General features: G+C 38.8%; 1 protein-coding gene across 21 annotated transcripts in view; it reads right to left on the bottom strand.

The window, feature by feature from the left end:
- Positions 1-13,961, bottom strand: part of NRXN3 (neurexin 3) — a 1,270,300-nt gene that overhangs the window by 441,510 nt on the left and 814,829 nt on the right. The window contains exon 1 of one of the 21 annotated variants that reach the window (XM_087952033.1): positions 3,919-4,436. The exons of the other annotated variants lie outside the window; for them this stretch is intronic. Coding sequence (XP_087808159.1) covers positions 3,919-4,156 — 238 coding nt within the window. The 5' untranslated portion in view covers positions 4,157-4,436. Of the gene's footprint in view, positions 1-3,918; positions 4,437-13,961 lie in introns of those variants that run through there. 21 annotated transcript variants of the gene reach the window in all.

The raw sequence follows: 13,961 nt of genomic DNA, 5'->3' as shown, positions 1-13,961 counted from the left end.
TACCAAACTTTTTTTCTTTTAATGGAAAAGTATACTATTTGTGATTCCTAAACATGTAGTATTAGGATGTCCAACGTCCTGGATCGGGATGTATATCTTGTGAATTGTATACCAACATATCTATAAAAATGGGCTGAACCAGCATTTTTTTTGAAAGCTAAAAATATGGGGCTGATAATGAGGGGGAAGTTGTAATTATGATTTGATTTTTTTTATAATTTTCTAACAAGCAACAGGACTGAAGAAACATGCATCTCTACATGATGACAGAAGTTGTTTTTAACTAACTCCACCATGACCTTTATTAATAGACAAAGACTTTGACTCCTCCTATTCCACAAACACTGTATGTAGTTCAATATTCTTCAACTTAGTGCTTTGTAGGTATCATTGGGCTACAACTTCCATAGATATTCTGAATTTTAGGAGTTGCAGTCCCAATAAACTAGAAAATTGCTATGGTCGCTAGAAGGAACATCTTTTGTTCATATGTGTGATAAATAAATGGTTAAAAAAAACATGGTAGCAATCCTAAACTGGCTTATTTGGAGGCTCACCTTATCATTCATTTCTTCTTAGCTTTCCTGCAATGCATTCTATCTCCTCAATTTGTTTTCAAACTGTGGGTATCTCTCCATTGGATTGAAGGGAGAATACCTCTAGAGGTCGCCAAACATTAGCAGCAATTAGGAAAGGAGTATAACCTTTATGAAGGAAGAATAGAATTTAATTCTAACAGGAATTGTTGCTAATGTTCCAGGTTTGAGACAACACTTTCCTTCTTCCTTCCCTCAGTTTGTCTCTTCTGTTCAGGAAATAGCAATGAAACTAAGAAACTTATGCAGCTTCTAGTACCAGTTGATTTTCCTTTCCAGCTTCACAACCCATTGGATTTTGGAGGGGGGGGGGGGAAGGGAGGAGGAGGAAGAGGAGGAGGAGGAAGCTGTCCTATTTCTCCCTTGATACATTTTCCTCTCTGCATTTTACCCTTTTTTTTTCAGATCAGCTATTTTCTCTCTCCTTCATACAGATACAGACACAATTCACACAGTTTTAATTCTATTCCCCAAGAAGAAGCTACCACGATATCAGGTACCTAGGAATCTGTAGTAATTGCTTCCACTAAAATTTTATTGACCTTCAATAAAATACATCAAATAAAACAGAAAGGATGGACAATAGTCATTATTTATGTGGATTAATAAAAAAAAAATCCTTGAAGGTGGGAGTGGAAGAAATGAATCCAAATATATTTCCAGTATTATCCTTGGGATAATAATAAAAAATCTTATTTAAATGAGAGCAAGCTCCCTGGACCTCAACCAACTCCTAAATAAAGCAGGTAAAATATGCAGAAGATTCTTTTGCAAGTGTCCCATACAGAAATGAGAAATAAGGTAGCTTATAAAGCACTTGTCTTCCAATGCTGTATAAAAAAGCATGACTTCTATGGACTTTATGAACACTATAACTTAAGTATATTAAATCAGAGCTCCTTCCTTACTTGCTATCCCCTAGATGTGTTAAACCAGAATTTCCATTATTCCCAGCCAACACTATGCTGGCCCAAAGGTTGGAAACTCTGGTCCAACATATCTGGAGGACAACAGGTTGGGTAAGGATGCAATATGCAAAATTTTGATGCTGAATATTCAGGTTCAAATTTAATTAAGGGAACACATTAGAAATTTACCACACAAAACTATTACTGATTGATATCTACCTATATAAAAAGGTATCTTAGCTGCATTTCAGTTTAAAAATATAAAATTTAGAACTTTAAAACAATTTAAAAGTAAAAAAAAACCATTTACCACAAAATTGATTTGATTGATGCCTTTATATTATTTAATGTAAAATATGTAGAGTGTAGAATCACTATCTTTATAAATGGAATGATTTCCCTGGATTAAGAACCCTGAGATTTGGGTGCCATCCCTTTCAAGAGAATAAATGTCCACAGGCTAGACTTCCAAGTCTATCATTCCAATCCTTAGGAGTATTGTTGCAAGCATTTTGCATCCTGGGACCAACATCCCATTTCAAAATCTCTGCCTATCATGCATGGCATTCTACTCCAAAGGACTGGCACTGCAATTCCACATTATCCTTCTGTTTCTATTAGCCTTATTTCTAGTGCCAAGATTAAGAATGAAAATATGAAGTTTGTATTAAAGGACATATTTAAAATAACATTTAAAAATCAATACGGTAAGAGTCATTTAAGTCATTTCTGGGCCTCAAACCAAATATGTGTTTAATCAATAGTAAAGATCAGAATTAAGTTTTAAAATGCTAATAAAAGAAAATTAGAAAGATTTCCAAATGCTGTGACCCATTTCATTCTCTCTCAATATCCTAAGCTTATTTGTTCCCTATTTGTACTTGCATTGATCTCAGTGAGCCTAGTCACGTAAATAGGCTTTGTCATCTCCCTAATTATTTCTAATGGATTTTTCAGATCACTTCTAGAGTTTCCAATCCATATACCTGGCCCTTCTATGACTTTTAGGTAGGCTTTAGTTCAGAGGTCTCCAACCTTGGCAACTTTAAGACTAGTGGACTTCAACTCCCAGAATTCTCCAGCCAGCTATGGGGAGAATTCTGGGAGTTGAAGTCCACTAGTCTTAAAGTTGCCAAGGTTGGAGACCTCTGCTTTAGTTAGCCCCTCTCTCCCTCTAGAACAAACTCTTCATTGCATGGAATGGGTTGTTGTCATACTAGTCCTGGGCAGGGGAGAAGAAAGCCCCTTCAACAAAGTTAAAAACTGTAACCAGTGTTCTTGATGTCTTTCCTTTCAGGCCACATCTACATGCCTACATTCAATTTCAGATTTGCATTGCTTCTCCCTGCTTAGCTTGGCTTCAAAAACCCTTTAAGGCAACCTTTGGTTTATTTATAGTTTAGCAGGTTGCATGGAGCATATCCATTGTGGTTTGTAAACCATGACTTATGTTTTTTTAACATGTGGTACAAACTGAAGCCAATGGGAGTTAATGTAATGCACCCTGGGGAAGCAAAGCAGGCTTTTGATATTATGGGAACGCTAAGCCCCCATCTCTTCCCCACTAACCACACGCGGTTCTTTCTTAAATGAGGGATTGGGGCTGTTTTTTTCCCCCCTTCTCCAGAACCTACCGAGAGGCAGTAACTCCGCTGGGTTATTAAACACGAATTTTCCTCGTGTCGAGAAAAGGAAAGCCCGAGGAAGTCTCGCAGTTGGAAGAAGAGCAAGCTCGGTTCGTGGGTCAGCAAAATAAGCTCTGAATGTGGGGGGAAGGTGGGGCGACTCCCCTACTCCCCCACAATCATTCCCGGTGCCCCAAATCTGGCATCGCCACTGCACAGAACCTTTTCTCTTCCCCTATTTCCTCGCCTGCCCTCCCGGCCCTCCTCCTCCAGTGGAGCGAAGAGTGTAGAAAACCGTAACCGGGGACGAGGCATCCTGCGACGCGGAGGCTCCTTCGGTCAGTTCTTAGGCCAGAGGAAGCCGCGGCCACTGTGAGGTGCGAGCAGGCGGAGAAGGGACAGGAGCCGAGAGAGGGAGGGAGGAAGGAACTCCCCGACCACCTGCCAGGGTCAAGAGCTGAGCATACAGCCCAGGAGAAGCCCCCCCTCCTTCCAATCCTCTGGTGCCCGGCAGCTCTATCCCTGGCACTCATCCCTGCTGGAAAGCAAGGCTTTGTGAATATCCCCGCTGGCCGGGAACGAGCAGGCCGTCCTCCGCTTTAGGGCTGTTTTTAAGAGACCGGGGAAAGTTTCTTCCCTTCCTCCGCGGCTCCGATTCGATCCCGCTGTCCCTGGGGGCACCTGTTCGGCTTCTCCCCGCTCCCCAAACCCAAGGACCTTTTCCCCGCGCCAGCAAACCACCTCGGGCCAGGCCGGGCCGCGCAAAAGGAAGCGTTGAGAAGCACCCACCGTGTCCTCCCCGCAAAGAGACCGGAGAGCGGTAGATCGAAATCGGCACGGAGTGGTGCTTGCTGCCATGGAAATGATGCTCTTGCTGAACCTGCGAAGTGGCGGACGAAGAAGCCGGCAAATCCGCGCCGGAAGAACTCCGCGCCGAGCTTACGATACATCCCCAGACGAGGGAGCCCATCCACAGGGTCCACGCGGGACAGCGTCCTGGTGCTGTTCTCAAAGCAGTGCACCGCATGGTCAAAGCGCACTGAACCAAAACCCGGAAAGAAGAAGAAGAGGAGGAGGAGGAGGAGGAAGAACACCTACGGGCCGGGCAGTTCAAATTCCAACCGGGAAAAGAGGGTCAGGTTCATGATGCCAAAGTCCCCATCCTACTTGGTTGCGGGAGTGGGTGGAGGGGGGAATCGTCGCTTCCAAAGTGGGAGTTGCGCGCCACAATGGACCGGGCGTGGAATGGGTTAAGAAAGCCGAGCAACACAGGAGCGAGCAATCGAAGACAACCGCTGCTAGATCCCAAGTGCTGGTTTGGGTGGGTTGGGAGGTTTTTTTTTTTTGGGGGTGAGTATTTTTGGAGGGTAAGGTTCCCTTCAGACGTAGCAAGCTTCTAAGAAGGACCAGCGGAGCCACTGCGTACTAAGCAGAGAAGGATCCTATTTTCTCATCTGTCACGATCTCTCTCCAGGTTCACACAATCCACAGGGATTTCCCCTTACCCGTCCCCCTCCCGTCGCCTCACTTTTAACTGGAGAAAGGGAGAAGGAGAGAAGAGGGGGGGAAATAGTTGGAGGTGGGGGTGGGGTGGGGAATGCCGCCCGACACCTTAGAAAGGTTTTTGATTTCGCCCGACACCGGCTTATCCCAATTCCAGTTGCTGGCTTGGTTGCTTCACCACGGACAAAAAGGTTGCACTGCGGGGATGCTTTGATCTCCTCTTTCACACCGACACGCGCCGGGGAGCCCACACGCACCCAGCAACGGACGGGCACTCGGCAAACTGAACCGCCTTCTCCTCGAATGCGGGACGGCAGCGGAGGAGATCTCGCAGCGCGTTTGCCCAGGAAAAAGGGCCTGCCAAGATCTTCCCCAGGAACTCAAACGGAGCAAACTGAAGGAGCAAAGGTGTTGTTTTGTTTTTAAAGGAGAGATGAAGAGAAAAGTCCAACATCCACAAGAGAGAAATCAGAGTCGAGCCGTCGTCCTCTTTCTTTTTCCTGTCTTTTTTCCCCCCCTCTTCTCTTTTCTTTCTCCTTTCTTTTTTAAAAAAGTGGAGCAGGATGCTCAGGGTTGCTCAATTAAAGTGAAGGCAGCTAGGAAGCCCAGGTGAAGTGAAGCGAGGACTTCGGGAACCAAATTCACAAATGGGCGAGCCGGATGCAAATTGGATCGCTCCCGAGAACCAATCAGAATAGCCCAAACACCCTGCAGAGGGACTGGCTGGTTCCCGGGAAAGGAGGGGCTGAAGTTGGAACCTGCAGTCCCACCCCCTCCATTCATATACAGCTTCTCCAGCGCTTACGGTCTCTCTCGCTCTCTCTTTATTCTGATGAGCGGCGTCTCTTTAAATCGTAAAACTTAAATATAGGGAAAGTGGCAAGGAAAGTAACCTAAGCCGTTCGTCACGTTTAGCCTCCGAACGGTGATTATTGCAAATTACTGTTGTCAACTACAACCGATACAGATCGGTGGAGATTTTGCTCCTTGGCTGGCTCAAGACACAAGTTACAGTACAAGAGGTTGTTTTTTTTTTTTTTAGAATAACAATAGAAAGGAGCATTTGATTTTTTTTTGGAGCTCATCTGAATTTCTAATGCATTGGTCACCTTATCCATCAGATTATCATCACTGTCTGGAATCGGTGCTGAGGACGAAAATTACCTTCGGCATAAATGGGGAAGAGTGAAATTATAGGGAAGATAGTGGGAGTTTTCCAGCTGTTGAACATGTCTTTAATTCTTCTCTCCTTTCTATCCAAGTTTGTGAGAAGGAAGCGCCATCCTTCCCACCCCATCCCAAACACAAATATTACAATCGAAATCCTGATTTTACAACAGTTTAAAAAGATGACAGGAGCTCTGCTTCCATAGGTAGAGGGAGCGATCAACTCTTTCACTGAATGCACAGAACTACAAGCTTGCGCCACTAGAACCTGAAAGCCATTTTTCAATGGACTCTCTGAATTTACCATTTTATGGTTGCCAACACTCAAGGGAAGAGGAAGAGCTATGTCCTTACTGAGGCAGGAGACAGAAAGAAAAGTGCTTTGTACTATGGGAGGACACAGGATGAAGAGAGCAGAAGGCTCCCTCCCCCCACCACCAAGTATAGTGAGCTCAAGATTGGGGAATCAACACCGAGCTTCTCACACGAGTAGACTGCAGTTTTCTCCAACCTGATGTCCTCCAGATGAGTTAGACTATAAGCCTCATTACCACCAGCTGGCATAATTCTAGCAATGACATTAGTTCTTGTGCTTTAATTTATGCTTTAGTGCATTTTCTACCAGTTGTAACCACAGTAGCCAGTTTGGGGAGTTTTGAAAGGAGTCTGGATAGAATCAAGCTTTCATAGTCACTAATACTGATGTTGGCTGCTTATTACTTCCTGAATTGGAAGCACCAGCCCTATGTGTTGATGTTAATTGTTGAAAGTGGAAATGGTATTGTCCAACCTAGGTTTGTGATTTCCCAAAAGCACCATGACATTCCCCTGATCTTTGTATCATAAAAGAACATTGGGCAAGATAAAAACCTGTGGGCTAAACCACCACAGAAATTCCTATAGTTTTAAGTTAATTTTTAAAATCAGTTGTATGTTCTGGTGTTTCTTTCTTTTTTCCCTGACTTATCCTAATTATGGATGACAGGGTGGGAGCAATGGCATCGGATTATAAGGGTATCTAGGGTTCAGATGGAAGTAGAGATTTTGAACTGAATCTCTGATGTCTTAACTTAGCAACGTAATCTTTTCATTTGCAGAAACTGAGAAAGCATCATTTGCTGAATTTCTTGTCACATTGTTACTAAGTTGCTGCATTAATGTGGTGTTTTATTTTGTTCTGGTATGTTTTTGACTTCACACACTGTTTTGTCTGAATTGTTTATCTGAAACAAAATCGATTGAACATTTTATATAGGCTATTCAAGCTATTCAGGCTAGTCAACTGAAGTGCTGAGGAAAAGTATATTGTTTTTCATTTACACCATTATCTTATCACCATTACAAGAGATACTATTTGTTCCATGGAACAAAGTTCGCTGGTTTCCATGCTGTACACATTTCTTTTCCAAAGACCATTACTAATTATTTAGACACAGGAAATGAAATGAGAGAAATAATTCTCCGCGTTTCTTAGGCCTCAACCAAATTAATTTGGTTTCTTAACAGCTGTTCATCAAAACAAACATATGACAAGGGAAGAGATAGAGGGAACTATAGAATATCTAGACACTAATGTCTTGCAACATCGTCTGTAATTGTCCCCTAAGTCACATTCTCAATTAGGATCTTCAGGTTCCCCCAATTTGGCCAATGTATTGGGATTATATAACTTTGGAGGGGGGGAGATCATTCATGCTTCAGGTGATGTGCCTGTACACACATTGCAACATTTTAATACAGGGAAAGGTTAAAATGATTCAACTGAATTTAAATGTGCATATTAAATATAATTAATACAATTATTTCCCATGTGTTCTATAACTTGCCTCTCCCATCATTGTAAACATTGCAGATCCATTGGAAGTAGTATCTAGGGCTTCAGAGAAATAATTATCTATTATATTATCTGCGACAGAGAAATAATTATCTATTTTAAAATGTTCTAATGAAGAAAGAACTGATAGGCGAGGATGTAGTATAAAACATTAATAGAAAGGTGCTCCATACTAATGCATAAACCCTCTGCTCAGAATGCAATGTTAAAAGATGTAAGTGTATACTTATGTAAATAAATGTACATGATCCATCTGAAATCTTTAGCTTGCATCATTTGGATTAGAAAGCTAGGGAAACAAAGAGGTTCACATAAGTGGAGATAAACAGCCAGTTAGCAAAAAAGACAGACTTTCAATCACCACCTTTTCATTTTCTTACTCCCAACATGAATTCCCAGACTTATTTCTTAGTTCTTTTTCATCATCTATAGAAAAATCTATCAAGTACACAATCAAAAAAGTCAAATGAAAATATTTAAGGAAAAATGAATTTCTTGATCAACAATCCATTGAGTTAGTTTTAGATACATAAATAAATGAAAGACAATACTAATACTAATACTGTTTTATTAAGAATGTAATAAAATGGAGGTACACTGATCTTGGGATAGGAAAAGGGATAGGGATAGATGTTCATGAAGGTATATCAGGGTTGTCAAATTTGCAGCCAGTGGGTCGGATGCATCATGGCTCATCATGCCCACACCCATTTAGCGAAGGGGGGAAGTCATGATACATCACGTGATGTTGCCATGACAACACGAGTTTGATACTCCTGGTCTACATGGTCACTAAGAGTTAAAAATGACTTGATGGCACATAATAAAAGTGAGCAGAGGAAAATAAAAAGGAAGGAAGGAAGGAAGGAAGGAAGGAAGGAAGAAGGAAGGAAGGGAAGGAAGGAAGGAAGGAAGAAGGAAGGAAGGAAGGAAGGGAAGGAAGAAGGAAGGAAGGAAGGAAGGACCTGAATATATTATATTCATATAAATCTGCCTTTAGAACTTTTATCTTAATCTTGTATTCCAACTCTAATGTCAACAATACCAACAAACAGTACATCTTGTAATATTTATAGTCATCCCAATTAAACCTTGTTTAATATTGACATTCTATGGTGCCAAGTATAATCTTAAATTACTTTATTCAATTATTTTCTTTTGTTGGCTGAGAAAAAATATGGAAATTAAATATTCAGAATGAAAGTATTAAGTATTCAGAATAAAATTCATCATTTTTGCATTCCTCTTTTTTGTAAATCTGAAAACTTCTTAAGGAAGAATCCTATCCTGCAAGTTCTTAAATAGTGCAATGTATTCAACATCCAAGGTAAAGTTGGATTTTTTTAAAAAGCAGTTGATTTTTAAAAAAAATAATGGAAGAAGTAATTGAAAAATATGGATATCAACATATAATGTTGACTTTCAGCGACTTAAATGGTAAATTGGAAAAGTCAATTGCAATCTTACTTTATGTAGACCTTTCCTATTTCCTTTTCTCCAAATTAAACTAAGATTGTCAATTAACACATATTTATAGACATCATTTAAAAAAATCATTGTAAAAGAAAATGAGACTTTCTTTCTAAGTAAGCCTTAGAAAAACTTCAAGTTTTACTTTACAGAAACTTTACTAGGATCTCACTTATCACAAATGTTACATAAGTTCTAAAGCTCCTCTTACAATGTTCTATTCCTCCAAACAGATTCCTGATTTTTATGCCAATTTCTGTCCCTATGCAAGCCAATCAACACAAAGGAATATAATACCCATTTTTAAAAGCCTGGTAAAATATTGAAGACATGGTAGTCCCAGAAGGATTCTCATAGACAAACTGTTAAACTGTGCAAGCTTCTCCCAGAAGCTCCTGTTACAATACATACTGTAGTTCATTGTGAATTGCTCTCCAAGGTACTGATTCTAAAGTTCAGCATCTTTATCTGATTTCTTCAAAGCTATAATCCTGAATCTTGTCCTCTTTTTTTGGTCTCATCAGACAACTTACTTTGCAACCTCCCACTCAGCCATCTACTTGCCGTAATGAGGTAAGTCATGATGGAGAAGGAATGTCAAGGACTACTTAAAATGAGTAACTCCCAACCTATTTTTCATTTCAGGGGTTGGGATCCTCATATGTACTGGCATAAGGTGGCCATCAAGTAGTTCCTAGAGTCTCTTCAGAAGTGTGAAATGCTTTAGATAACATTGTTATGTAGTGCTAATAAACTTGATCATATATTTCATTAACTTGCATCTTTGGGGAAAAAAACTGAGAAGTGATAAAGGTGCTTTTCTCCTCAGCTTGTTTTCATGCCTAAGGCAGGACTACAACCTATAGTCTGGTTTCTAGTCTGGTGCCTTAACCATTAGATGAAATCATTGTCGGGGATTATATTTACAGCTTTATAATTCATTGGTAACTCATATATTAAACAACTATCATTGGAGGAAGTGGGCAGATTATGTATCTATTTATCCATTCATTGATCCACCCATCGATCCATATTCATTCAGACAATTTACTCCATAATTCTCCCCCTGCAAGTATTTGAAAATCCTACGCCTGTTGTCAACAACCCTTATAATGTCATTTAATTTCAAATGCTACCCAGTGGTCCTTAGCAGTCACAAAAATAAAACAACATCAACAAAATTCTAATCTCAAATTGCAAAAAGATAATTAGCCATCTTATGTTTTCTCTCAATCCCTTTCTTTCACTTCTCATGCTGAAGTAAAGTAATTCAAAAGAAGTAATTGGATACATTTGGATCCTAATGATTTATCTTTGTTATTTTGGTGATCAAGCCAAACTTCCTTAACCTTTTAAATGGAATTTAAAAAAGATTACTCAACCAAATGTCTAGACTGAAAAAAAATCACAGTATTCAAAACCCAATTAATAACTCCTCTAAACTAACCTAAAAGCCATTAATATTGGTGATTCTTGCACTTCTAGAATATTTGCTTCTAGCACAAAAATTTTAAAAGTATTAGTTAAGTGTATACAGATATTTTTTTCCAAGAAAAATGAACAAAATTGCCACTGAATGCTAACATTTATCTCTAACATTACTGCAGATTTTCTTTTGATTGGGTCTGAAAAGATTGAGCTGAGATAGTCTTCACATTTGAAATCCAGAATTCTGTTCTCAGTGTTTAAGCTGAAAGAAACTGTCAGATACATTTACAAGTGAATTGCCAGATGAGACAGCAATTAAACCAAAAAGCTTATCACTTATGGCAAAAAGTAAAAGTGTTCTTAATTACAGTTTGTGTAATGCATTCACCATGCTTGCCTGCTATACTAATTGTTGCTTAGCATTAACTATAGTTAAAGTACTCACCTAGACATCAGTTCTAGATTCTGGATAGTGTTTTGTGAATCTTGCTTCTTGCTGAATGAGTAATTGTTGCTTAACTATCAGTTAACAATCAGTTTGGGTTTGGATAACATACTAGACCACAGGAGTAATACTAAACCCTAAAGACTTGTCACTTGGCCCAGAGTCAATTTATGAGAAGGGCAGCTATATAAATCTGATAAATAAATATATAAAATAGTGCAGCTGACAGGTTGGTGAAGCAGAAGAGAGGCATGGAGTAAAGTGAGATGAAAACATATTGTGCTCCATCTTTCTACTCCACCAATCTATCAGCTGAGATATTTAGAACACGGGTTGAGAGCTCTTCCAGAAAAGCATAAAAATGTTCAGAAATAATCAGAATGACATGGCATGAAGACGTTCCATACTGTGATCACTAGCTAAAGTCCTCATCCCAAATATGTATCTAGAGTTACCAATCTGGCTCATAAAATATTAAGGACTGAAAATTATGACTATTTTTCTCATGGGCTAGTCATTCTACAGTATATAGGAGGATAAATGCAATCAAGGACTCAAACAACTGTTGCACTGAAATTCTCCTGTGTTAAAAGGACATTACCAGTCATCACACATATCACAGAGGCAGCAGAGAGCCAGTTTGGTCTAGTAGTGAAGGTACCAGGCTGGAAAGCAAGCTATTGACTTCAGGCTCTATCTTAGCCATGAAAGCTAGCTGGGTAACTTTGAGCCTCAAATGATTGTTGCTTTGGGAAAAATTGGAAGGTGTGTTGGTTATGTTCCCTGCCCTGAATTTAAACAGACATATAAATAAATAGTAAATAAATGTGAAGAAGGGAGGGAGGGAGGGAGGGAGGGAGGGAGGGAGGGAGAGAGAGAGAGAGAGAGAGAGAGAGAGAGAGAGAGAGAGAGAGAGAGAGAGAGAGAGAAAATAATCATCCTATCCCCCAAGTCAGGATTAGAAAAATGCTCATTACAGCAAGGAAGTACTCCGAAGTAAGACTACCAAACCTCTCTCATACATCGTAAATCTCAATTCAGTCAGTGCATTGTTTAAATGCTAGGCAGCTGAAAGTATTTGTAAGTAACTGAATGGATGGAGTGGAATACTTTCTGTCTATACAACAACGAAATATATTGTTCCTTGTTTGAGGAGTGAACAAATGATCTGGATACTTCATATTTCCAGGGAAAGTTATACACTGCATTTAGTTTAATTAGACATGCACATGTTCACATACTCCCTTCCTTATACTGTATATAAGCAAAACCTTAATCTGCTTCTCCATGTATTTATTTCCTTGTTTGTCAACCAGGATCATTTACAAAAGTAAAAAGAAAAGAATGAAGGAAATAAGTTCAGGAACAGCTAGCCAAGAAAGTATTTAATTTGAGATTTTTTTTCCCAGTGTCATAATTTTAGGATGCAGTGAGGACTTCTCTCTTAGAAGACCTTCAGATGAAGTAAGCCAAGAAATATAGTCCTTCATCTTTTTTCAATTTATAACCCAGGCTTGTCTCCATGCTTATGTTAAACATACAAGATCCTATTTAATTTTTTTTTAAAGAAAAAGAAACAATTCTTCTAAAAATGGTTATAATTTTAAATAGTGCACTAGATGTATTAGACAGAAGACAAATAGACTAATATTATCTATTTAGGAGTGGTGAATGGAAGAATGAATTCTTATAAAAGAAAAAGTTCTGATGTAGTGAGTTCTGATATTGTTATCTCTAGAAATCTGACACTGAATGTTGTAATAGTATTTTCCATGGGATAAAAAAAGCCAGAAACTTGATGAAATTATATAATAATCTTAAAATATTGCATCTTCATTGCTCTAATATATTGTAATACAAAATTTGGGTTTCTTCCTATTATCTTCATGGCTAGGTTTTTCTTTTAATAACATTGTCAAGTAATACTTTGACCACACTGGATTTTGTTTCTTTATGGGCTTCTACATCAATAATATATTACAGATAGCAAGCAGATCAAATAATTCCACACTAGTTAAAGTAAGAACAGACAGCTCACTGAAAGCACTAATCTAAGGCATTTAAAAAAAGGCTGGCAGAAGATAAGATTATCTGATGCTGTTAATGATATCACAAGAATGAGGTCACAAAATGCAAAGGTGCATAAAATCCTGGAGAACTGATGTCTACCAAGCCATGAAGAGTCAGAAGCAACTGAGCAGTAATACCACTTTTCTAATATCTATTGCATCCATACCTGATTTTGATCAATTCCTATCTAGCACAGTTTTTTCTGTTAAGTGCTTCTTAATTATGTAAATGAAACAAGCATGGAAATGGTATGCATGTATGCACTGATCAAATTTGCTATGCCTACCTTAAAACTGCATAATTTGAAAAGTTGTAGTGTTGCTTTTTAGAATTTCTGGTGTATGTTGAAAAGTTATACTACAGTTTGTTAGATGTTCCACTTAATATGATGAGAAATGAAATGGTCATCAACTAAGGGTCTGTACTATATACATTATGAAAGTTTAAAATAACCATGTATGTAATTATCATATTTTGTACAGAAATCTCTTCCACTCTTTTAGATTGAAAGGAAAGAAGGTATGTTCTATTGTTTCCAATGAATTCTAGTTAGCAGGATGTACAAATTAAGTTACATTGAGCCAGTTAAATTAGTAGGACTCTTTAATTGCAAGATGTTCAGACAAAGCAGAATGCTTATCCATTAAGTAGGAAAAACTATAGATACATTGTGGGTTCTCTGTGCATCTGCTATAAAACCCAGAATGGGCTGTAACAGTAATAATAATTAGCATTTATATAGCACTTTAAAGTGTTCAAAGTGTTTCACATATGTTATCCTGCTAATCTTTACAACACTCCTGTTCAGTAATAGGGCAATATATTATTATCCCTATTTATATCTCCCAACTCTATCCATTTGGAGTTCAATGGGTTTCAGGTGGTAGATAAATTACATTTGTAGGTAAACTGAGA

This window comes from Notechis scutatus, chromosome 1, assembly GCF_049901735.1.
Source record: "Notechis scutatus isolate UNSWTSFEM ecotype Mainland chromosome 1, rNotScu1.2, whole genome shotgun sequence".
Taxonomy (NCBI): Eukaryota; Metazoa; Chordata; class Lepidosauria; order Squamata; family Elapidae; genus Notechis; species Notechis scutatus.
The sequence above is the reverse complement of the archived record's forward strand: the minus strand, read 5'-3'. Positions and strand labels throughout refer to the sequence as shown.